The sequence below is a fragment of the Notechis scutatus genome, chromosome 1 (genome assembly GCF_049901735.1).
Source record: "Notechis scutatus isolate UNSWTSFEM ecotype Mainland chromosome 1, rNotScu1.2, whole genome shotgun sequence".
NCBI classification, from domain to species: domain Eukaryota; kingdom Metazoa; phylum Chordata; class Lepidosauria; order Squamata; family Elapidae; genus Notechis; species Notechis scutatus.
Genome location: NC_142009.1, coordinates 115,878,349 through 115,904,924, shown reverse-complemented (window position 1 = coordinate 115,904,924; position 26,576 = coordinate 115,878,349). Strand labels below are relative to the sequence as shown.

Sequence of the window (26,576 nt, the reverse complement as noted above, 5' to 3'; positions counted from 1 at the left end):
TCTCTTCACATGGAGTAAGTCTCCTTTAAATTTATTTTGTACAAAACATTACATATTGCTCTTTTCACTCTATAATTTAGCTTGTCACCACTACATCTGCAATTTGATGCAAAGCCAGCAGATAGTCCTATGTTAGCAATGCATCATAAGGACAAGAGCACAGCACAGAATCAACTGGTACATCATAAATGCTGAGAAAGAAAATGATCCTGTCTCTTTGTTTTGAAAGCATGATGCAGCTAGATGTCTAGATTAAGTCTAATGAAGGCACACGTTAGTTATCTCTCTTAAAACAGAGAAGTAATGTAAACATTATGGCACTGGCTCACTGTATTCAGAATAGTTTGAACACAAACATAATACACAAGTACAACGTATACATGGTGAAGTGTTTTTTGTTTCATCTATATCAGAGTTGAGTGTTGTTTTATTCCTTAAAGGAGGAAAAACGTGGGAAAGAGTGCTGGAGGAAGTCCTGCTTAATTTGTTGCATATGGCCAAACGTGTTATAAAATGAAGTGCATGCTACTCAGAAACTAAATGGACTATTCTGATAACTAAATCAGATTAACTCAGATGCCAGAATCTGTCCAAATGTTTGCCCACAAGCAAATCAAAAGATTCAATCTAATTTCTTTTGTTGTTATTCATACAATTACCTTACAAGTCATATTAATCACCTTGGCATTATTCCCAAAAGGGGGGAAGGTACATTATAAAAAGAAATGCACTGTACTTTTAATTATAGAAGTATTTATCAAACCATATGTGCAGATACTTGAGATGATGACAGTGTTAAGCTTCCTAGGGTCCTAGAGTCAAAGAAATTTTGCTGCCCCCCACTGCTAAGTAAGTGCACTCCTTCTACAGGGGGCAACATCTGTCGATCAGTCATGGTTCCACTTGGTGATGACCCCAAAAAAGTTCCTTGGGAAGAAACAATTTTCTCAGGACTTGCAGCCAGTTTGTGGGAAGTGGAGAAGTTGTATCCATACAGAGCACAAGGACTATGCAGCCTGAAAGTGTTGTAAGAGTTTGGATGGGTCTGATTTCCTGGAAAGGCATTGCCAGATGGAGGAGGTATAATGTACTGGAGTTGTGGAGACATCCCTGAAATTTGCATCGATAATCCCGCCTGCGGACAACTGAATGCATCACCATCACTACCTGCCACAGGCATATTCACAGCTGAACCATTTGATACACCAACGTAAGAGGGAGTTGCTGGGGTTGCAAAGGTCTCACTGGTTTGATTGGCAAGCCTGTTGTAGGTTTCAGTCAAGGAAGTACTGTACCTGTTAAGGGTTAGACCTGAGCGAGCACAGGCTGTATAGTCAGCTGAAGCAAGGCTGCAGAATTGGCTAGTATTGGGAGTGAGGTGAAAAGCAGGAGAAGAACAAGGTGACCCCGGAAGGAGATGTGGATGAGTAGATGGTACCCCATTGGCAGATCCCTGGAGCAAACTGGAAGAACCAGTGTTTCCTGAAAGGAAATATCGGAATATTACAGAATGGCATTTATCTATTACTGTTGCATATTGCCCTAAAATGGCCAAAGTAAGATTGTAGCAGGTTAGCACAAAAATGGCTTTTTTTGATGCTACCATGATCAAAAATGAACAGACTAGTGGTTCAATTACTGTACTTCAAGAGTGCAAGATAACATCTACTGCCACATCTGAGGACAGGCAGCCAACATTAAATGCAAGAATGTAACTCTTCTTTCATTAGGAAGTAATGACCAGGCAGAATGGAGAGGGAAGACTTATTCTGCCCGTTTAGCCTTTGCCATCTTACATCAGTTTGTAGGTTATATTAAAAATTAAATAATTGTTTGAGATTCTTAGTTAAAGGCAGTTCTAAAGAATTTTATTTATATTATAGCTTAAATTTTTATTTATCACGGGCATTAATTTCCAGTTGTACCACCCCATATATTTTATAGAATAATCTTCAAAAGGCATTACAAGTAGAAAGGAGAAGAAGTAATGAAACATGCATTGCAACATCATGAATTCTATAAACAATATAACAGGTGAGACGGGTGGTGTAGAAATTTAAGAAATAAATAAAAGAAACATCTAGAACATGAGCGTTGGGAATTAAATAAATATAACATTCATATTGGATCATTAATTAGAAGGGAGGTTGAGCTGCCTAAGGTAAAGGTTCCCCTTGCACATACGTGCTTGTCATTTTTGGCTTTAGGGGGGCGGTACTCATCTCTATTACAAAGCCGAAGAGCCAGTGCTGTTCGAAGGTCTCCGTGGTCATGTGGCTGGCATGACTATACGCCAAAGGCTGTTACCTTCCCACCAAAGTGGTCCCTATTTTTCTACTTGCATTTTACATGCTTTTGAACTGCTAGGTTGGCAGAAGCTGGGACAAGTAACAGGAGCTCACTCCGTTATGCGGTGCTAGGGATTCGAACTGCCGACCTTTCTGATCGACAAACTCAGCGTCTTATCCAGAGCTTACCTCTTGCTAAATACAAAGAGCAGTTGGACTTATGCTTATATTAACTGAAGTCTTCACACTATTATAACTATTGTGTATTTATAGAACTAATTTGCTTCACTGTGGAAAGGCATGCACTACTGTATTTGAACAGCCAAGTGTGTAGCTTTCACAAAAAATCTTCCTCAATCTTAGATCAAAGATTGACAGAACCAGATTAGAATCTGTTAGCATACAGTAACTCTGGGTGATTTACAATGTGCACAGTATAGTTTGTAATAATATGTTGAAGAGCATACTGTAAGAAAGGACAGAAAAAAGAAGTAGAAAAGTCCTGGACGAAAGCTAGAATACAGTTGGTATCTCAAAAAAATTATAACTTTTTTTAATGTAGCAAATGTGGATGGGATGGAAGGAATTTTAATGATTTAATGGTAATTGATGTAGCAACTGTTATTATTATTATAATTATAAGTTGTTATAATTACAAGCAAGATCTGCCCACATCTACTTCTGGCTAGCTGTTATACATTAACTATACAAATCACATATAACATTTAAAACCAATTATATTGAACATGTTTTCTTTGTTAATTCTGTATCTAGACTGTCCCATAATATGATATCAAAAGGTTTTTTTTCTTTTCATGTAGAATCGGAATAAGATTTGATCTTTAAAATTGAGTTTTAACTTCAGAACTTACTTCTCCATAAATATTTCTTACACATAACAGTTTCATGTTATTCTGCATAAACTGAATCAACTCTTAAGTTTTGATGCTCGTATTCTTAATTTCAGGAAGTCTGGAACCTCTGGATTAAATGAATCTACATATTTGTATGAAAATAAGTTAGAAGAAAAATGTTATTGCTTTTCTAACCAGTAAATGTATTGGGATATTCAATCTGGTGGATGACAGTTAACCACTTTTTTTTTTTTGCTAGAGAATCTACAGGAGGATTGGTAGCAAGGAAAAGTCTTATTCTTAAATTACAATGAAGGAACCTTTTGATTCCTCCCAGATCACTTCTAAACGTGGCATGGGCTATATTTTTTCATCCTTTTCAGTATCTGATAAAGTGGAGTACTATATATTTACTAATAATTATTTTTTCCTTAATAGCTCTTGCTGAGATTCTCTAATATATTTTTATTAGCTTTGTTTGATTTCCTGTTAATAGAAAAATGGGTTCAGTCTATCAGTCTAACTTTTAAAACAAACACAAGATTATATAGCCAAATATTTAAATAAACAAAAGTTATTACCTCAATGACAGAAACAACACTTTGATTATATTTAGCATAATTCAATCTATAAACAAGAGTTACCTTGTTTTGCAATTCCAGGTATATCTTCAAATGTAAGTGTTCTCAGTGAAGGCCTCCAGAATGCGTAAGATTCTACTAAAGCTTCCAGTCCCATCCTAGACAACACAACAAGAATATTTTGTGAGTTGAATTACCTAAAAGTTTTTCACATTTTCAGCATGGTATAATTTCATTAAGTATGATTCACAGATAAAGCAGCAAACAAGGAATAAAGGCAAATTACAAGTGTTGGAGATGCAACTCAGGATATGGAATGTAACTCATGGTTTCATTTTGTCCTATTACTATTACATATTGCCCTATTATCTATAGATTTATTAATATGATCCTGGACTGAAAGCTGCATGTAATGATGCATTCTTATTCTCTTTAAATTTCCCAAATTATAGATTTTAGGGCTTGGGTATAACTAAAAGAATTATTATATGACTCCAGGAGAGAAATGTATGTGCTATTAGCCAGTGAAGGATTGTACATTTTTATAAACATCTGAATTAGGATTTCCTACAACATCCCATCTCATCGTGAAAAATGGGGAATAAGGCTTTCAAGCAATGTTTACTTGGTTTTTGAAAATTTTTGTTAACGATATATGTATCATTACACTTGTCAATTCCAACTATTGGGATTTTCAGTGTGAACAGTTCTGCAATTACTGAAATATTAATTTGCTTCAAATTTTTTACTGCTTAAATGTATGCAATGACCAGTCATATAAGTAAGTGGGTCAGGGATTCCATTTTGGGATGAACTTTCATGATAACAATTATCAGCATATTCCTGAAATACAGATATATTTTCTCTTAAACTACATATTACTACCAAAGACGTAATATTTAAGCCTATATATAATTATAATTTCATTACTCTGTTCATCGCATAGAACTAATAAAGAATCACATATGGGAAAGGTATGGAAAATTTCAACCAAAATTATCCCTGAGAAAATACTAAAATAGCTAGGTCCTTTTAATTTAGAAAAAAATGCGGTAGCAGTTTGCAAAATGATAAGTGATATGCAGAAAGATACATTTTTTAGTTTGTCTCATACCACTAGAACTTGAAGTCAACCAATTAAATTGACTGGCAATAGAATCTGGAGAGAAAAGACAAAGTACTTCTTTTATCGTAAACATAATTAACTTATGGAATTCACTTTCTTTGGAGACACAATCAAACCAGAATTGCAATTTAGCTTAGCAATTTGAAACAACCAGTATTCTCCCATGACATTGCTTCTCTAAGACAGTGGTGCCAGACTGATCCCCAAAACACTGTAGGAAAGAATTAAGAAATAATATGATATGTGAATTTCAAAAATAGCTTTAATTTTTTTTATCCCTGTGGTAATAGGAGAGTTTTCATTTTTCGCTAAAGTACAGATAAAAGCCCATCTCCTGAAGAAGTGATGCCAATGTGATAATTTATACAAGATGCTTTTGAGGATTGTCCTACTTGTTTTATCACCATCATAATTTATACATCCAAATGGCTAATTTTATTAACTGTATCATATTTTTTTTCTGAGAAAGAAAGAAAATATATGTTTTACTTCCTGGAGTAAATTTTTTTATAATATTCTTTTCCAAAGAATTCTGTTTTCAATAAAGCCTATTTTACTTCATAAGATTGTCAGTCATACACAGTATATTTCTCATACACAAATCTGCTGATTTTTACATACAATGTCTGTAAAATAATATGAGCAAAAACACGACATTTCATTGCGTGGTTTCAAGCACATACAATATGCTTTATTCTGCTTTATATACCAAGCAAGGAGTTGGCCTTAATGGCTTCTTCCAACTTTATGAATCTATACCAAATTTTAATTCCCAAATGACATACAACTTAGATATGCTACTTTTGCTCCAAATACTTATGCATTTTCATAAATAACATGTAGTTTTACAATAAATGTCAGAACATTTACCTGTTGCGCCCTGAATCTCTAAATCCTTTTGCAAAAGGATTTCTATCAATCTTGAGTCTGGTGATCTGTAAAGATAATACGTAGAAAATGTGCAAAGTTTTTAAAGTCACACACAGAAAGTCTACATAAAAACTGAATTACAACCATTAAATAATGATGCAAGCATATTTTGTAAATACATGCCAAAAAAACCCTGTATATTACACATATCAAGTTATTATTTGTTCAGTGAAACTACTTGGACAGAGTCCAATGAAAATTTAATTCCTGTAAAAATCATGTGGGAAAAAATCTAAACACCAGTAGCAAATCTCATTTTTATTGAATTGCTTTTTCTATCCAATAGCTTTTCTACCATCCTGCTTCTTTGGAGGCTACATAGGTGCATTGGTAGGTGGATAATGCCCTTGGCATGTACATTTGTCAACAAAAATTAATGCAGCCTTCTTCTAATATTATGTTCAAAAGCACATTGGTATATTGTGTAAATAAAACCTAGCCATATCCAGGCTAAAAGGGTTGTGGAAAGGGCAACAAAACTTTTGCATCTCCCTATTCTTATAGTAGAGAGACACAGTGGCTCAGTAGCTAAGACGCTGAGCTTGTTGATCAGAAAGGTCAGCAGTTTGGAGGTTTGAATCCCTAGCACCACGTAACTGAGTGAATTCCCGTTACTTGTTCCAGCTTCTGTCAATCTAGCAGTTCGAAAGTGTGTAAGATGCAAGTAGAAAAATAGGGACCACTTTGGTGGGAAGGTAACAGCGTTCCATGCTCCTTCGGTGTTTTAGTCATGCCGGCAGGCACATGATCACGGAGATGTCTTCGGACAGTGCTGGCTCTTCGGCTTTGTAATGGATATGAGCATCTCCCCCTAGAGCCGGAAATGACTAGCACGTATGTGCGAGGGGAACCTTTACCTTTATTCTTATAGTACCTGCAGATATTATCTAATAGCTCTGAGCATGGTGGCTCACAGCTGGGTGGGAAAGAATGTACAAGATGATAAGAACTTCTGTGGCATAATTTCTATTACTAGCAGGTTGGATATGTTTTCCATCTACTTCCTCTGGGTAGTCAGGAAATAGGTGAAGAATTGATTCAAGAAGTGATTAATGATTTTTTGGGGGGAAATGGATAGGTACCAGCAGCCTTGAAGGAGGCAGTGTGGTATTTATTCTGTAGTTTTCAATCTTCTCTTTCTAATTAGCCCTTCAAAATAGATCAGACTAGGAATTCAATATTATGTAGGTCAGTACTGCTTTTATTGTAAAGCTATGGTATTGTTTTTGATGTTTGCCAGTATTTCTTTTGTTTAACTTTTGATAGACTTTAATGCCCATCCTACTAAGCCATCGGCATTAAAACAAAATAAAACAAAAGTTACCTGTTGGTTCTGGTATGCTGTGACAGTAGTGAAAACAGTTTCGGGAAAAGTGAATGCCTTCACGCCATCCCCAAAAGGAATGGGTTTGACTGGGGAGAGATCATCCCCACAGTCTTTTCTAATGACATGGACACGTGGCTGGTATTTGTGCATAGAATGAAGAATTATCTATATTGAAAAAGAGAAAGAAAGAAAAACGTTCTAATTTTCTTCCTGTTTCTATTATATTTATTTTAAATATAATAGTATGAATTGCCCACCCTGCTTTATTCTGACAGAAGCAAATATGCTGTATTGAATCTAAAAACTACCCAGCTTTAGTTCAATAGAGTGGCTTTGGATGATAATTTTTAAGCTAACAGAAGCAATTATCAAAGTTTTAAAAACGAGTTGTTGGACTAAAGCTGATTCTGTTCAGTTCAGACTAAAATATTTCAGAAATACTCTTGAACTTTCTGTTTTCTGAATCATGAAGAAATCACGTATTCATCAGCTACTGAACATACCCAGTTTATAAGGAGTAATTTAATCTTTTATTTATTATACCATATAAACATATTTTTTTAAAAAATATTACTTTATAAGGATATGATAGCAAACTGTGTCATTCTAAAAATCTTTACATCAGAATAGCATAACTTAGACCACAGCAAAGGAAATCTTAGACTTTAATTTAACCTGAATCAAAGTTATGTCACTGGTACACTATACACTATAGTCACCAGTCCAAAAATACTACAAATGATGTTCACATAACTCCAAAAGATAGAGTGTTTACCTAAACAAACCAAAATAGAAGGATGCCCAATTGGTACTATGAGAAGCTTGTCAAAGAATACAGTGTTGAACATGCCAATCTTCCTTGCCAGTATTCAAAGAGGATTTATCTTTGTATACCCATTGTTCTTCTCCTATTCTACTTGTTCATTCTGTCTCCTAAGAATTCATAGAATCTCAACGTATTCATCCTGATAGCAAGTTTTTAAAACAAATATTAAAGCCCTGAGGTGGCCTTTCTATATTATGTTTCCTTCACAATGCAGCAATTTCTCCATCTAATATCACAGAAGTGTTCAATCTCAGCGTTCATAATTCCCAGTCCACGTTTAAGAATTGTTGGAGTTCAGGTATAAAATACTTATAGACTATTGAGTTGGGAAAAATTTTTGTAAAAAATTAGAATAGCCACTGTTCATATACCTACATATGTGGATTCATCGTTAACACACTGATTAACAATGTGAATTCTGACCTTGGGCAAAACAAAAATAAATGGAATTAGAGTGGCAAAAGTAAAAGCTCAATGATCTAGTTAAAAACTGAAAGTACAACAGGCATCCAAGGGCACTAGAAAAATTTAATTTAGTCCATATAGATTCTCAATTGCTATTTAGTTCGTTTGTTGTACTTTTTTAACCACCCATCTCCCTCAGAAGAAAAATATATCTGAAAAGGAGTTGTAAAACACTCTCTCCATCAGATTGTGCAAAGTCTACTACATCTCTGAAATATCATTTCTTTTTGTTGCTTCCCAAATTCAAAATTGTTCATGTGAAACTTCTAGAATGAACATGGGAATGTTTTCATAATATCTTAAAAACCATAATTTTCAAAGATTTCTGAAGAAAATATTACATCAGTTTTAGGATGCACCTGAATTTGTTTCAAATAAAAAATATATTACTTTTGAAAATTGTTTTGTTTCGAAGTTTTATGGCTATCAGCCAACAGACTGTCAATTTAAAATGAATACAATTTTTAATTTCCTGTTTCATTATTGGCCACAAAATATTAAATTCAGCTCTGTATGTCATCATTCCCTAGTTCCCATTGCATGATACTTTATTGAATGCCAAATTTCATAAAATCTTACTGTGCCCAAAAATGGAATGATTTTATATTTGAAAAAAATAAAAATCTTGGCTATCATTAGGACACTTTTAAGTGAAATCATTCCACACTTGGGAAAGTGACAGTCTTTTGGATAAGCAAAATTCCACATACATAAACTTCCATTACACTGAACTCTGATTTTTGACAGTTTTATCAGATGCACACCAAATATGCTTAGATAAGTTCCCCCCAAGTACTTTCTCCAACATCTGCATTTTTATCAGAACAAGATATCAACAATCATTCTGCTGAAGCAAACATTTCAAAAGTATATTAGATATTTTGGACAATTTGTACTGCTTTGGTAAAATCACACTGAAGAAGAAATCACTCCATAATTCTGAAAATGTTAATACACTTCTTTGTGTGTGAGAGAGTAGAGTGAATGAGTGAGTGTGAATGCTTTTGGCACTATCCATATGGAAAGTTATTTATTTATTTTTCCAGCGAGACTCTTTCACACAATGAATTATTTTTGTTGTTACTCATTTGCCAATGGACTTCCGCAAAAAATATCACCACTAGTCTTACAGAAATAACTGGCCAAAGATTTCGACTTGAAAAAACAATGCTAATAACCCAGTGTCTTCAAATAATGCAACATTGATGAATGATTTCTTCTCAGCACAAGAGAATTCTGGGACTGGTTGGAGAAATTAGAAGTAAAGATATAATCTTCCCTTTAACAAGGAGAGGTAAATGCACTGTAGACTATTATTGCAAAGAAAAAAAACCTAAAACCTAAAAAATTACTGTAGAACTTCTCTCTTCATTTTCATGAAGGCAATTCCTTGGATACAAGCTTCAACAAAACTAATAGGGCTTAGACTTTGAACTTACTTTCATGTCAAAGCCTTCTGGATGAAATGAATGAACTGACTTATGTTTGTTTCGTATGGTAAAAAGTACTGGGCATGCCAGTAAATGGTCTGTTTGTTACAATTACACAAAGTCACTCAGGATTAGAATAATATTCAAGATTAGAAATAAATATCTCTCATTTCAGTTCAATATATTTTCCTGGATGTGTACATTCCTGAATGTGACTGAGATAAAAAAAAAAATTGTGACTGTGAAATATTTCACCATGAAAAGCCTACGAGTATTTTTTGATTTTTAATACTATACTCTAGCTTGAATACTAATTGTATTTCAAACCTACTGCTTTCCCTTTCCCCTGTTTGTAGATTCTTGAAACTCTTGTTTGATCATGCTTAGAAGTGCTGCAGATGAAACACAAATGTATACAGATAAAGAAAAAAGAAATTTCTGATTATCATTTTGTTGTATCTCCAAAAGGTAACACAGAGATAAAAAGTCCAACTAAAGTACAATTTTAGTGATCTAAATACTGTAAAGCAAGATAAGAAAATAGATTGGTAAAAGATCCCAAACCACACTAAATCTTTTTCAAGTAAGCAGCACTTAAGTATTTGTAAAACACCCAGCATAACCAGAAAACAGATTTAATCAACATACCTGTGACAACAAAGACTATACAATTGTGCTATATCTGTCCTCCCTCACATATTTAGAATTTCAAGACACTGGGTCTGTACAGAATAAATGAATTGCTGGAATTTCTAGCCTTTCTGCAAAAATAAAATGATCAGTATGTTGATATTTTTGGAGCGGAATTTTATAGCTTTCAATAATTTTTAAAAAACTATACTTACAACCTGTATTTGTGTCCCTCCTTCTAATTTTTATTGCCATAATTTTGGTTTGTTAGCAAGCGTGTTTATTCAAAAGTATTATTCAGGACTATGCAATAAAAAGTTCAATTGGATTCACTCCAAGGAATTAAATCAGGATTGCAGCTAAGTCTCGATCATAAATATTACTTTAGGTTTCTATAAAATGTATTCAGCTATAAATGATTAACTATAGAACACTCATCTATACATCTCTACTGTAGCCGAAACAGTGTAGAGGTAGACATCTCAATTGGGGATTACGGGGAATAGAATACTACATTAGAGGACTTTTTGGTCTTATCTAATAGCATTCTATTTTAATCTTTTTATCCTAGACATAATTTCATCCTTGCTCTGCAATTTCTAAATATGCAAATCTGCAGGATCAATACTAGTAATTATTCCATATTTAGATCCACTGAAACAGTACATGCATACATACATTTTAAGACAATTCATGCCATTGAAAATTAATATTTGTTTTCAACCAGAGGCCATCAAGTTGCCTAATTATGTGTTGAACTGAAGATTTATCCGAGTCTTTCCTCAGTAGTGGACTTCAGAACAAATCAGCTCTTAATTTGCCGGCACCCTAGTTTACTTGGACAACAAGATGCAGTTCTGGGTCTAGTTAACATCTTTTCTTCTGAGATACTAATTAGTATGAAGAGGCAATGTTATGAATTGTCCAAACGTCTGCCAGAAATTTGTCAATGATGCATCAAGGCAGAATTGGTCACATGAAAACATCTCCCCTAAAATGTCTGAGAGTGAGAAACACAGTAAAATTTGCAGAGGAACAGCAGGAACTGGTTAATTTTCTGAAAGGCAACGATAAGAGATTGCCAAAGCATTATGGTACTGTTCATAACTGCAAGCGAAGAAAGAGCATCATTTAAATAAACACTAGCATGTTGGTATTATGTTTTTGTTTTTTAAACCAGTGACTCTTTTACGCTTTCAATTATAATTTCATAATTATGACTGAAACGGGCTTTCCCCCCCTTAAGATTAAGATTAGAGTTAAAATTTGGAAACTATTAAAGAAACAAACAGAATGCAGAAATATATTTCTAGAACAGGTACCATTATTTTAGTAGTAAGCATGTTAATTGTTTACATTACACTGAATAAACAAGCCAGGTTTTTAATACCAGAAAAATGTTTTTATGTTGGTGGAATAATATAATAAATCTTAAGATAATTAACAGAAATTAAAGCAGGAGATAAAGGCAAACTTGAATTTATTTATTTATTTATTTGTATATTTGAGAGATGAAAATAGCCTTATCGGTAAGTATACAAAGAGACAACAATAGTATCCTTTGGCTTAGTAAAATAAGAATAAGAATATTTACTCTAGTTTGTACTCCTTTAACTTCCATTAGTTCAACTATGAATATGTACTTTATTAAGAATGCTTCAGGTTTTTATTTTATGGAAGTTATAAAATTATACGAGGAAATTATTTTTAGAAATGTCATTTGGAGAACATTTTAGGAAATATGATTGATGTTACAAATAATTTTCAGTCTATATGAACGTGAAATAAATTCAGTTTAAAATTCTATTCTACTGGCATTTTATTCCAGATAAAAGAAATAGAATGTATGGGTATACAAGGATTTTAAAATGTGATATTATACCATATTTTCTAAACCTATCCCAAGGTGCTATTATAGTTGGTTGGATTACATTGCTTTGTAAGTATTATTTTTATTAAACTCAATCAATAGGAATTTCAAATATAAACAGATAGATGATTTGACCTCTGCAAAAATATCTATGGAAGACACTGCAAAATGTCCTTATTCCCAATACTAGGAAATATCTCTTGAAAATATTAAAATTTCATCAAGATGAAATTGATGTACATGGAAAATGTAAATAGTTGAATAAGCAATTTAATCTGAACTATTTTTAATTTCACATGTTTTGGAACAGGCAAAATTTACTATTTTTTATATTTTCAAATTGAGAATTATTTATGTATTAAAAACTGTCAGAAGCTTTCAATATCAATACACTTAAATGTCTACAGCATGATTATAGACATTGAAAGTACAAATGATATGAATATATTTATCAAACAATCTTGTTTCCCTGACAAATCTGAACATTTTGTATGAAAGTATTTTGGCATTAAATCCACATAATAACAAGGTATAAAATATTTTATTACATAATATAATTAAATGCTCCAGGAAAATTATATAACATTTAGTATATCTGAAAGCTTACAATAACATCAATATAGGCAATATTGTAGCAATATTCATCTATTTACATATGATACATAATCCCTTGAGATTTGTTCAATGTGCAATAATTCCACTATTTTGAAATGCTTTCTTATTCAATCTTGGTGGCTAAATAATCAAAACAATATATTTTTGAATAATCTTTCTCCATTTTATAATTCTGACTGGGTAACCATCAATGACTATTTAAATCTCATTTTTTTAATATAAACTTTTGTCTCAAATTTATTTGTTAGTTTTGAATCACTTGGGTGTATATTTTTTCAAATGATAAGACAGCTATTTGACTTTCTTCGAAATTGAAGTATTCAATTAATGCAGGGCATTTCCATAACTCTAAACTACAACATGAATAATAAATAGCTAAGTTTATACAGTTTTAATTAAGAGAGGATTTAAGTAAATCCATATAGAAGATTTAGAAGGTATTGAAAATTTGTTTTCTATATCTTTCATGAGGTGTTATCCAACTCATAGAGGCTTGAATACCAGCTGCTTCTGAATAATTTAAACTGACTATAGTAAAGTAGTGTTTGATAAGACCACAGCTTTCTTCTAAAAAAGAAATTGAAATTTGAGGCCACTCTCTCTACTCTTGCTCAAATTAGATGCAGAAATCCAACAGTCTTTCCAAAATGATTGCAATTTATATAATTGCTTTTTATCCCCTTTTTATTTGATTCTCTTCATTCCTTTGAGGGTCTCACAGAATCACACTTCTTAATCTTGGAATAAACTATCTTAAAAATGATTTAATTGTAACTGTCTTACAAAGATGCATTGCCATCTAAAAGATCATTTACAAAAGAATTAAAAATTAGTAGGGCCAATTTTCAGCCACATTTAAGCTTGCCTAACACACTGACATAAAGATACAGGTAATCTGTCAATAATAAAAGGAAAAACAAGACACAATCATAATATGAACATAATGAATATCAAATTTTCATAAGAGATTTTCCAGAATTATGTAAAGATTTTCCAGATTAGATAATTATTAAGCAAAACTAGAAAATTTAAATGCAATTTAGAATATTTAATGTAATATTCAATCTAAACCATATTTCACCTAGAATTGCAAGCTAAAGTAGTTAGGTTAACATACAAAAAGATTGATTGTATTTTGTATACTTAAAAAGGCCCTTACGTACCTCCAAAATTCAGTCTGTTTTTCTAAGTCCAAGCAGCCACCTATTTCTGAATTTATGAAAAGTATCAAAAAATACTCAAAACTATTTGTATGTTATTGTTATTGAGATGTATTTTAATCATTTTTAAAGATACTAGTGTATTCCTTTTTTCTTGTTTGAAAATGGAAATATTCCTAAAGCATATATTATCAAATGAGCTAGTATCATAACTAAACGATTTAGAAGCTTTCAAACACAATAATTAAACTATACAATTCCCTTCCAGTTTTGCAGATGTAACGAGCTTCAGCTGTAAAAAGGTCTTGTTGTGTAAGATAGGTAATAAATCATTATCAGAGTTGTTCTCTCTCAGCTCTCATTTTGTTCCTTTTGAGAATAGCATAAAGCTCATGGGAACTTTGCAAAAATTATCAAATCATGATATACATTTTCTTTAGTGCACCTATGGTTCCTATATGTTGAGAACACATTTTAAGGATTTATAGTCTATATTTTTTCACTTTTTAAAAAAACATCCAACAATTACAGAGAGAAAGGCAAAGTACACTGTTTGTTCTGTACTTTCAGTTTTGATATTTTTCATATGCTCAATTTTGTTTGTGTCCAAAGGCCCCAAACATCTGATGGAAACTATTACTAATTCACTGATGTGGCAAAATATGAAAACATTCATTAACAAAGCTGACGTAAGCTTTGCTAAATCAATCAATTTTTGTTAGTGTTAAGTCCAAAGGTTTATTAATTTATTTTTAAGAGTAACTGTCTTATGTGAATGTTGCTGAAAAACAAATACATTAAAAAAAATAACTCACATGACCCTGGTCATCCAGTTCATTGTTTGTAAGCTTCAGTTTGTCAAAGCTAATCACTTGCCGCATCCAAGTCTCTCCTGAAGCAGGTGAATCTGGATGAATGTACACACGGGCAGGAACGGGTGAGTCAGCATTTCCAGCTACCATCCATTTGGAACTATGATAAACGTACCTATGAGGAAGATTTATGACATTCACAATGAAAATATTCTTTTGCAAGTTTGCTGTAATATAAGTGTATACTCTATAATTCCCCCCTCCCCTTTAGGTTTTAGTTAATGGTTGCTTTATATTGTTTTTAAATTGGGTTAATTATGCATTTTACTTCTGGTCCTACTGAAAATTGCTTCAAGATGCTTTGGCATGGAAAGCAATATAATAAATAAATAATTATTTACTTACTTTCTAAGGCTGCCTACTCTCCAAGAGATTCTGGGTGTCTTACAAGAGGGTTAAAAACATCCAAAAACAAAACACTAAAGCATTACAGAAGTAAAGCCACCACACCAAGGAAGGCAGATTCAAAGTCTGCTACTTGCTATTGAGTTCAGGCACTGTCTAAGCCCAGTGTTTTCGAGAAGGGTCCTGTCTTAAGGCTTTCCTAAATACAGCAGAACTTGGGCCATTTCAGGCTTGGGGTGGGTAGTGGTGGAATGCTGTTCCAGAAAATCAGGCACAGCAACATATTTACAGAAAAGAAAAGAGCGGGACTGTTTCCCTTGTCAGCATTACTTCTTTATTGTAAAGAAAAATACTGTTATTGTATGATTTAAGCTTTGTGGTCATATTTTAATAGAACAGATTCATTACTGAATAAATTAAGTCAGTATTTTTCTATCAGTAAATTGAACTGCAGATAGAAACATTTGTTCCAAATCCCTCATTGATAATTAAAACAATTCAAAAATTATAATTTATATAAACAAAAACTTTACTTGGAAAAACGATCAGGCTTGCTATCTTATGAGGTAAAAATATGTAAAAATATTCTTAATACAAGAATAAACTACGTGTTATGTAAGAATTAATCCCAGGTAAAGGTGTTAAAACTGCAACCCACAAAAAGAAAGGGTCTTTTGTTAATGGGAAAGGCTTTGACCCAGCAATGCTTTTCCTTGGTGAATGAGAAGGGAGGACAGATACAGCTTTTATCAATGTTCCCTTCTCCTTGCAATCCAACAATACCGTTATTTCACAACAGACTGTACCCTGAGGAATTCTCCACCAATTCACCACAGTAAGATATGATGAAAGCCATTAATCTGTGCAGCTTTAAAAGAGGATTCGTGGAGGTAAGGCTATCATATGCTTATTAGTTTTGAAGAAAATTGGGGCAAAATAGCTTCCAGATAGCAGATACAAAGGACCGTGGCATGTCTGTTTCATGCCTATAAGTGCAGAGGAGCATCCAGTATTGAGAAATGAAATGTTGGATGAAGGTGAATTTTGGCCTAATCCAGGAGGAGGATTTGTGTATGTTTTCATATCACTGAGCTGAACACCCCCTCCTTCTGCCCAAAAAAACAGAATCATCAACTCACAATCAAAGACTATTGATGCAAAGTACCTACCTACCTATCGACCTACCTATCTATCTTATCTAAAAAAGTAAAATGATTTATTTATATTTCCTATTTTTAAACTGCCCATCTCGCTTAGAGAAGGGTTCTGGGTGGTGTATCCAAATATTACATCTATATTTAGAACATTTCTTTCCATACATTTAGGTAATCATTTAGCAGAAAGTTTATTCGTAATGCACTATTTAACATTCTTATTTCTGTGCAGAATTAAATATAGATGAGAAATAATCAGCATGAGTTATAACTTTAAGTTTCACTAAAGCTAATAGTAAAAAATAAATATTTTAAAAATAAAAATAAAAATTAGGTTGTTATTTTAGAAATATGGCTTTTTAGTATAACCCCTGCAATTACATTTGCATTCATGATGAGTAGAGCAATCTTAAACAAAGAAATCCTATTGAATAAGATTTAGAAAATTTATTTAAGATTTGCAACCGAAGGTGATCAAGTGCAATTCAGATTCATACTTCGTTATATTTATTTGACCCTTATATAACTGAGGTTTCTCATCTGTTTTAATAAATCACTGGGTCAACGTATTAAAGTATTATCACAATATTATGCACTAGAATCAATTAGGATGATGTTTCAGAACATATGATGCAAAATTGGACTTTTTTTTATAAATCCAAAAGGTAAATCAAGATTGGAGAAAGGAGAATATAATGATGTTGTATTTATTACATTCAATAACTTGATTTTTTTAAAAAAAAAAAAAGAATTGACATTTTCGAACAATGGTTTTAGAAGTATTTCCAATAAATTAAAACCCAAATCTTTTCCTCAGAGAAATGAATGTGTAAAACTTATCTAATTTTATAGTAAAGATATTCTGAGCAATTTTCTGAAAGCATTTATTATATTTCCCTTTCTACAAATTTAGGAATTGTAGTGGGAATTGCAGATATATACCACTTTGGCAAAGATCTATAAGATTGAACTCTTACATTAACATATTTAATGTTATTGATAGCCATTAGGTGATTACAAACAATTGCACAGAAATAACAGCACATATTAAATAGCCGAACCAAACTTTTCCAGCATTTTCTATACTATGCTTTGTCATAACCTCAAACAGTCATGAAGCAACCAGTTGTAAGTTGAAGTCTACCAGTAACCCGCCCGAAGTCACCCAACAAACAGGTTTCATGGCTAAAGTGGAACTAGAATTCAGTCTCCTGCTATCTAGCCTGGTTTTTCCATAATAAACAGAAATATTAATTCTATGTAATTTAATTATGTATCCAATATGGTTAACTATTACATTCCTTGATTAAAAAACAATTTAAAAATCAGTACAATGACATAAAGACATAAAGACAAGAGCCGGATCAATTATTATTATTAAATGAAATAAAAGTTTAAATACAGAGGAGCAAAAGAGACATAATTGTTTGAATGAAATCAAATATTGCCTTGAATAACATTGATGATTTCCAAATGTGCTACAAACCATTAAAAAAGGCTCTCCAATTTATGCCAAATGCATATAAAACTTGGGAGAGAGAGAGGAGGAGGAGCCTGCTTGGGCAGCTCATCTCAGAGAAGAAAATTCTTCAATAAACTGACCTTATATTATCTAAGAATTTATAACAAACATTCTGAATTGTACCCATTAACAAACTACCAGTCATATAAATATTGTAGTCAAAAAGTTACACTCTTTTTATAACTGGTCTAACAACCTGACTGCAGCATTTTAAGTTAGCCAAAATTTCCAATCTTCAAAAGCAATCCTCCGATAGTATGGAAGTGATCTAATCCAGATGTAACTATACCAATGCCAAGTCAGACACCTTAAACTGGCATATTTGGAGCCGAGGAAGACTCCTGGCTACCAATGAAAGGGAAGTAGCCAAACTATGATTAAATCTAGAGATATCCTCAAACTAAGCATCTGAATTCCAACTCGCTTATCTTTTTACCAGCCAAGATCAGTTAGATCCTTTCATTTTGTTTGCTCTCATCCAATCCATAATAAACTGTAGTTTTTTTTAAAAAAAAATCAACATTATCTTTGGATTATGACAGACAGAACTAGGAATCATCCAATTTGTGGTAACACCAAGGTGAAAAGCAAGGGACAATCTTCAAAAGGAAACTATGCTGTTTAAATTCTCTTATCAAATGCCCAATTCTCAGAGGAATCAAAATAGTTTCGATCCCATAATAACTATCAACCCATATTCAAGTGAATCTCAATAAGCTGTACAATATTCTCAAGGAGGGAAATGTATTTTACATGCCATTATATGTATGTTTTACTAAAATCTGGAAATCACACAATATAATGGAATTCAAGGCTAGCTTCCTTCTATTAGGTTTTATAAACCAAGAGAATATGGTTGAATCATTTAAGAATACATATGGTGTATGCTAATTTCCCATAATTTTATTCACTTTGGGCTATATAAACTGAAAAATATCCATCAAAATTGGAGAACAGAACTCCATTAAACTCCATTAATGATAGTATTCGAATCTAATGGGTATGAATGAATTTATCTGCAAAATTCTTTGTTTAACTGGATGTAGTGATCTACTGAGCCAGCCCCATTTTTTCAAAACCCAAATATAGACCTATGCATACCAGCAAAAAGTCCATTACTTAACTAGTGCACGTACTATGATAATGGAGAAGAAAACTATCTTTGTTTCATTTCTCTTATGGAATATTTTTAAAATAGGCTTCTGTCCTACATTCCATAGAAGTTTCTCAAGTGTTTCATTAATGTCTCTTCAACATTCATTTAATGTAATGATCTAATCTAATCTATCTATATATCTATCTCAGGACATTTGTTTAGCTTCATGAAGTATACACAGGAATAATTGAACAACTATTTTTGCTACATCTTTGCTACTGGAGATGGCATGAAATTCAACTGCTATGCATCTACCCTACAAAGAAATAACCAAGGAGAGAAGGACTACCAACATCCTGTGGAATAATCATAATTCTATGATGGCCATGTAGCATCCATCTTGAAAATGTATTCAGTCTAGTAAAATGTATGCAATAATATCCCATCTTGAAATAATTCAAGGCAGATCTAGGGTATGAAAATTGCTTAGTATTTCTTCTATTTCCTTCTCTTTTTGAGCAAAATACCAGGTATGAGCTTTAAAGGTGATGCTTTATCATAACTGCTTCATGAAACAAACTCCATCCCACCAACTCTTTAGCCATAGGCTAAAGCAAAGCAAGTACATTTTCTTTTTTAGTTTTGTGGTGTCCTCCAGGATTTCCACTAGCTGGAAGAGGCTTCCGTGCTGTCCCCCCTAGTGGACCTGCTAATCAAATGTCAAGATCCCAATAAGACATACCACATCACCGTTGCCTCTTGACTAGGTAAAGACATAATTTCCATGGTGACACAGAAAAATTACAGCTGCCTTGTATGCTTGTAACTTTAGCTATTGAGTAGTTCCATATTCATGCAGTGTTGTTCTTAATTGGGCTAGCAAAGTGATTTGCACACAGTAAAGACAGTCTACTTCATTTCAATCTTACTACTTATGGTGAACCTATCTGCAAGTAAGGAGCTGAAGACTGTTGTTTACAAGATGAAAAAAAATTGATAACAGAGGATATTCAATATATGAACCAAATGTATAATGCAACTCAAACACAAAAAACAATCACCAACTTTGGGATTGTTCATGGGTGAAAAGAAGATAGGAATTTGGAAGGGAATTAAGCACAATCTTTGTTATTTTCCAGATAAACTATATTTCCCTCATCCCATTATTAATGCTACTTTACCTGTATCTTTTGCTGTCTACAGGGACAATATCCATAGCAATGTAATATTGCTGATGAGGATCTAGGCCTGAAATTTTCACTCTCATTGCAGGAAACATCCGTCTGAATATAAAAAGAATATTTAATAAAAAACAGATTTGGACACAAAATCAGGAACATGATTGAAGTAAAACCCTAAATTCTTTCTCATTGAAAGTTATCTGCAGGACTTTTTTTTCTTTTTAAATCATCAGAGTCAATTCATTAAAACACAACAACCCAATGTGTTACATTGTCTCAACAATTTTTACATGTATTTTGTTAGTGAAATTCCTTCAAAGAACAAACTCAACCCCATTTAAGTATAGATGTGAATTAGCAAGCTTATTTTTTTGCTTTTAATTTGTTGCTGTTTTAAAACTCACATCCCAGGCTGAAGTAACAGCTGCAGCCACTCAGAAATATGATTTTCAGTTTGCCATTCTGGTCCTCAATTTTGTTTCCTCAAAAGTAAATAGGTACAGCTCATCTTCATGTCTTAGAGCCCTGAACATAAACATTTTCCCTCCACCATTACGTGCATACATGCACAACCTAAATTGATATGTAAACAGATTATCAAAACTAGCAGTTGTCAAGGGAAAAAAAATCTATGTCTTTATCAGCTGCTTCTAATAATTAGCATAGTGAGAGATTATAGCATCTGTCACCTTTTCAGCAGTGAATATATATTACAGAAACAATAAGCATGGTTTTAGAGGTGAATTTCCCAGGACAGGGTTGTATTACTTATAATGTTGGGGGGGGGGAGGCATATATATGCACAATTGTGTATATGTATAAACTCCAAATCATGGTTACATCTGAACTATATACATATAGTATATAGACACATATCTATCCATAAAGGTACAATTCTAAATGTGTATTTAGAAACAAATTCCAATAATACAAATAGGATTTACTTCTGTATAAAGGCAATTATGAATTATTTCCCCCACTTTTTAAGTAAAAAGACTTACTAAGTATAGTATTTAATAGGTATATAAAATGTATTTATATTTCACATTTCTAAACTGCCCATCTCCCTCAATGAGAGAAAAAATTACTTCAAAAATTACCTCAAAAATTACTTCATTAAAAGAATAAAAAAAATCCATGCAGCAATTTTGCTACTGTCTAACTGAAATCACTACATAGAAATTTATGACTTACTATAATGTATTTCTCAAATTAACTCTTGGGTAAAAACTGTCTTAGCATTAAAGGAATTTCATAACATTTTTTTATTTTCATATAAAGGGCATAGATATTCTATTTTCCTAAAATTCTCAGTCTTTTCTAAAAATATGAAATCTAAATTACATTCTAGAAATAATAAAATTAACATTTTTTAAAAAACCAAGAAGCAAAACTAGCTGTGGCTAACTAGTTTTTAACATTTTTTTAATCTGTAAAATAAAGAAAAATTGACAGGAAAATTGTTAAGTCAAACGTTCCCTTGTGTTTTTTTAATACTGCATTTCAATCATTAACAAAACCTCTCTGAAAATGAAGGTGACATATGGCTTCAATAAAATGTGTTTCTGTCATTTTAATGCATTCAGATACATTTCTACAATGCAGACTTTTATCATATTGCATACATTCTTTAGAAAATAAGAAAGTTATTTTTAGGAGAATGTAGTTTTGTTAAAATAATGGACAGGAAACCTACCATTCTTCACATTCTGCCTCATTTATAATTCTAATGGCTTCTCCAGCTCCATAATTTGCTAAATTATTTTGACATATCATCAGTTTGAATCCATACCCACCATTCTTAAATATTATTACATGTTAGAGATAATTTAAACTTCCTATTTTCACAACAGTAAATGTTTATGTTTAATTAGCATAATGGTGAAAGTTTGAACATGAAAAATGCTTGAGACAATACAAATTATCTGAAGCAGAAAACCAAAGGCAACCAATGGTCTCTCCTGAATATTTTGCTTCTGATCTAATATTTTGATTTTCTATCAGAAAACATTTAGAGAAATTTTATTCATACTTCAGAATGCTAGAAACAGTACGTGAAATGTTTTCACTATTATAAACAAAAAAATAGATACAACAGATAATAACATTTCAAGCCATACCTAATATTAGGCTTTTTAAAAATAGACCGATCATTATTGATAATAAACAATTTAATTTCAAACCAATAGCCTTTCCAAGGAATATACTGAAGATCATTGATTAGCTGGAAAAGAAGAAAGAACTTCATTTTTACGACTGTTACTAAGACTGTGCCCCTTATTTTAAAATGTATCTCTAAATCTTGCCACATAAGAACATGGAAATTAACTCAGATGATTTACATACAATCACTGTAATACTGAATATATGCGCGTGGAGATAGTTTGCCTTTCGATTTGGTATCTCATTCCAAAACATATTCTGACTTTAAGATTTACTTCCAAATTAACACGGAGGGGATGGTCGCTAACGTTAAAAACACCCCATGATCGATTATCCATTTATTTGAAAATTCATCCACCAGCAAAAACCGTTCGGGGGTAACGGGGTCGGTTCTGGGACCGAATGTTGAAGAGTAACATGTAACCACCAATATTCTAAGGAAATATAATTCGGTCGTAAAACCTCTACCCAAACGGAAATCCCATAGTAAATGTCGGAGCTGCGCGGATTCTCAGATTTAGCGGCACTGCCTTTTTTTTTTTTTTTTCCAACCCCACTGAGTCGGAGGAATGATTCTCCCTGCCTTTACCTTCCCGCCTTGGTAATAATCATCTCGGTGCCGATCTCGTGAAAACGTTTCCAGAGCTCCGCGCCTTGCAGGTCCACCCGAGGCACTTGCGCGGCAAGTGAAGGCGAGGCAGCCTTGGCGGGGCCTGCAGAAGTCAGAGGGGGCGACGTACCGTTTAAGAAACCCTCTTCACACCCACCTGTAGGAATGAAAACAGAGAGGGGGGAGGAAAGATACGAGAGGGCGGTTAGGGCAAATAAAACGGCCTAAAAAGCGCTAAACCTAATCCGAAGGGAGAGGCGACTACGGTAGCTCCCGTGTGGAAAGGGAGAATAACAACAACAACAATAAAAATCATCCCACATAAATCTTAACCACGAAACCAGCGCCTTGTTTTGTTTTGGTTTTTTTTCAATGGGAAAAGGCGCCTGAAGCGTGACTCGCTTGTTCTTTCCTGACAACGCTCCCGCGCGATTCATGCGCACGTGCCTCCCTTAGAAAAGGGCGCGTGCTTTTCGCCCTCCCCCCAAAAATTGCTTTTTTGCTACGGCCACAACTCCTCGAGCCTAAATTCCACGCGGGTATTTGTAAACGGGCAACAATTGGGGGAAAAGAAGCGAGGTGAAAGGCCCGGAATTTTTTTTTTTTTAAAAATCTTGCTGGAAAAGGCGGGAATTCATTCCCCCCCCCGCAAGCGTCCCTGTGCGAAAATAGTGCGAGGGCCACCAGGGGCGGCGAGATACGTTTAAAGAGCCGCGGCGCGTACGTGCGACCTGTCGTCTCGCCCTTCCTTGCAACAAAAAGGCATCGGTGGCTTAAACGTCAATTAGAAGGTCCTTCCTAGAAATAATAAATCGCCTTCAACCAGAAGCAGTCTAGTTGGTTTCCTATTCACTCATTTTTTAACGATTATAGACAGCCGTCCTTTTTCCAAGGCCATTTGAACTGAAGTCGGCCTCAATTTAAGAAAGACAGCTTCCTTCGCCATGCTGAATGCTTTACATGTCTTTTAATTGCGGACTCTTTTTTTTGGAATGGATTGGAAGCTGATTTTGGAGCCTTCACTGCTTAGGCCCAAATCCTATTTAAAAGGCGGCAGAAAGGAAGTATTAACTGAAATCCAGACCTGCTTCTGCACTGATTGTATCTCGTACCAGGCATGCAAGGCCACCCTGGGTGTACTGACTTGGAAGTAAATTGAGACAACAAAGAGCCTTAGTATTATTTCATTTTCGGATATATTGTAAAATAAAGGTTCATGGGCTTTAGGCCTCTTTACTGGATGTGTCCACAAAATTGTCATCACCAAACAAATAAGCAAAAACACCAAGATGAACTTCGTTATTTTTCAGGGACAGATTACATCGACTAGTTGCCCAAGCAAATGAATTTAGCAATCCAATCCAAAGTATATTTGAAAATAAATCTGTAAATTTCAGTTAGCTTAAATACCAAATTCATGTTTGTAAGAAAATCTGTGGTCACCCATATTTTTTTTCCACTTGAAGGAAAACATATAATATTTTATCAGTTTAAAGGGGGGTAAAAATTACAACAATATATATTCAGTGTATTTTGATTTGCATACCCTGAATTGGACCCTAATTAATTAAATCCAATGCAGCTGTTGGGGCATTAAAATATTAACATCTATATTTTTGAAGTAATGTAGTTAACTATCAAGAGAAAAAAAATGAGTCTCATTGTCATAAACATTTCAGTCCAATTAAAAAAGAAGCTGAAAAGCAGTAAAGATTATCTGGTTAAAAGTGCATCCCATCCATGCTTAAGTTAATATAAATCATTTTTTCTTACTAGCGATTTAGAGCAAATGGAATTATTTTTCTTGGAAATTAAAATGTAATGTCTGTCCACAAAATATAAAGATGATCTTGTTTTAAGTCGAACTAATTCAGTTTGAGATCATGTGCAGTTCACTTGAGAAACCCACAAGTGAATGACCTTTCAAGGCATGTTATGGGGTATTGAATGGAGCTTATTCCCTTTTAGTTCAATGGTATTCACCATCAGATAAGTTTAGAAGACTGCAGCCTAAAAACTCTACCCCACCAGTAATGATAATATAACTATTTCATTCGCTCTGATATGCAAAATGCTTAACCACATAAGAATTGATAGAGCTATTAAGCTTAGACAGTACAAAATCTTCAAGTTTGGTTGTCTGTATTGTACAAATTTAAGCAAATGGGTTTATTCAATAACCAGGTTTATTTTTAGGGTGAAGGCAATCCTTGTGTGATTTTTAGTCCCCTTTATTTCCAATTGGACATGCTTTTTTTCCTTCTGCAAAGGTCCTGGGGGCTAAGTCCCCTGAACTCTTAGATTGGGGAAAGAAATTTACAAAGCAGTGGTACTGGAACTAAAACATACTAGTACTGTATATTCAGTTGGGATTAATCCCACATAAACCAATTCCTTCCAGAAAAACGACAACAAAAAACAAAATAGAATAAAAATTGCACTTCACTTCTTTTATTAGTGCTTCACTATTGTTATTAGTAAAGATGCAACAGAGCATTAGAACTTTGCCCGGTTTTTGTTTTTGTTTAAATCCTGCATTTTCTGCTACTACGACCAGACTCTGCCGATGCTTCTGAAAACCCAGAAACAGCTCGGTCTGATTTATTCGGGATAAATTGAAGGGAAAGGACAGGCCGCTGAGCCCAGCTATGACAGCCTTCTCTCAGTCCGAGAAGAAACGTCAGCCTGGGGATTGGGACCACTGGAAGTCTTTTGGAAGGAAAACGTCTCCATTTTTTCAGTTATGACCAGGCAAGGGAAAACTAGGGGGCGGGAAGGTCTTTCTTAAGCGGAGAGCGGGCTGTGAAGGCAAGAGGACGCAAGAACTTACCGGGAGGTACCTCCCGGGCGCCACAAGTCTTCGCTGCTTCAGGCGCGGCCGAGCAGGTCTCAGCGCTGGAGGGCGAAGTGGCGCTCTGCCCGGCGCCTTCGCCGGTCTCCGTGCCGCAGTTATTCCCGTGGCCGCCGCCGCCTTCGGACGGCGTCTCTTCCCCGTTGGTTCCGGCCAGCTTTCGTCGCTTCTGCGGCGGCGGATGTTGCTGCGATTGCCGCGGCTGCTCCTGTTGTTTCTCGGCTCCGATCAACGCCTCCACGGAGAACGCGTGAGCCTTGAGGCTCAGCACGGTGCAAGGCGAGGCTCTCCGCTTCTCTGCCATGTCGGACCGGCCAACTGGAAGCCTCCCGTCTTCTCTCTCGGCTGCTTTGCTGTTCCAGGCCGCGCCGCTCGCCTTCGCTTGGCTTCGCCGCTCCTTTTGCATCCACCTTCTAGCAGCCTGAAGTGGGTCGCCGAGCGTTCCCCCCTCCTCTTCTTCCCTTTGCAAGCCCAGACGATCCCGGTGTGCCAAAGCGGGGCTTCCCGTCCTCCCCTCCTCCTTCTCCTCCCGCAAGCTCTGCCTCGTCTGAAGGGCCGAACAGCTCTGACATGGGTAACAAACGCTCTGCGGACACGAATTAGGGCTTGGAATTGAAATTTGTTGCCTTGATCTGTCAGCACTTCCAGGCAGGAGACCGGTGGGAAGAATTTGCTCATTA

At 34.3% G+C, this 26,576-nt stretch overlaps 1 protein-coding gene and 1 long non-coding RNA gene across 2 annotated transcripts; one reads left to right on the top strand and one right to left on the bottom strand.

Annotated features, from left to right (window-relative positions):
- Positions 1-641: 641 nt before the first annotated feature.
- On the bottom strand, positions 642-26,576 carry TBX18 (T-box transcription factor 18). Its single transcript, XM_087943960.1, has 8 exons — positions 25,876-26,576; positions 23,025-23,202; positions 20,273-20,374; positions 14,918-15,089; positions 7,104-7,271; positions 5,720-5,784; positions 3,787-3,881; positions 642-1,482 (listed from the first exon to the last, which is right to left on the bottom strand). The coding sequence occupies exons 1-8, from the start codon at positions 26,300-26,302 to the stop codon at positions 758-760; spliced, it is 1,932 nt and encodes a 643-aa protein (XP_087800086.1). The 5' UTR covers positions 26,303-26,576; the 3' UTR covers positions 642-757.
- LOC148132959 (uncharacterized) lies at positions 3,803-19,430 on the top strand. Its single transcript, XR_015745408.1, has 3 exons — positions 3,803-3,906; positions 16,119-16,209; positions 19,301-19,430. It is a non-coding gene; the product is annotated as an uncharacterized LOC148132959 (long non-coding RNA).

Bases quoted from the DNA above. Each gene is read 5' to 3' on its own strand.
- TBX18 (XM_087943960.1), bottom strand. From the start codon at position 26,302: ATGCAAAAGGAGCGGCGAAGCCAAGCGAAGGCGAGCGGCGCGGCCTGG. The intron at 20,375-23,024 runs GTAAAGGCAGGG...TTTTATATTCAG, and splicing joins ATTATTACCAAGGCGGGAAG to ACGGATGTTTCCTGCAATGA. The intron at 7,272-14,917 runs GTGAGTTATTTT...TTTTCAATATAG, and splicing joins AACTGGATGACCAGGGTCAT to ATAATTCTTCATTCTATGCA.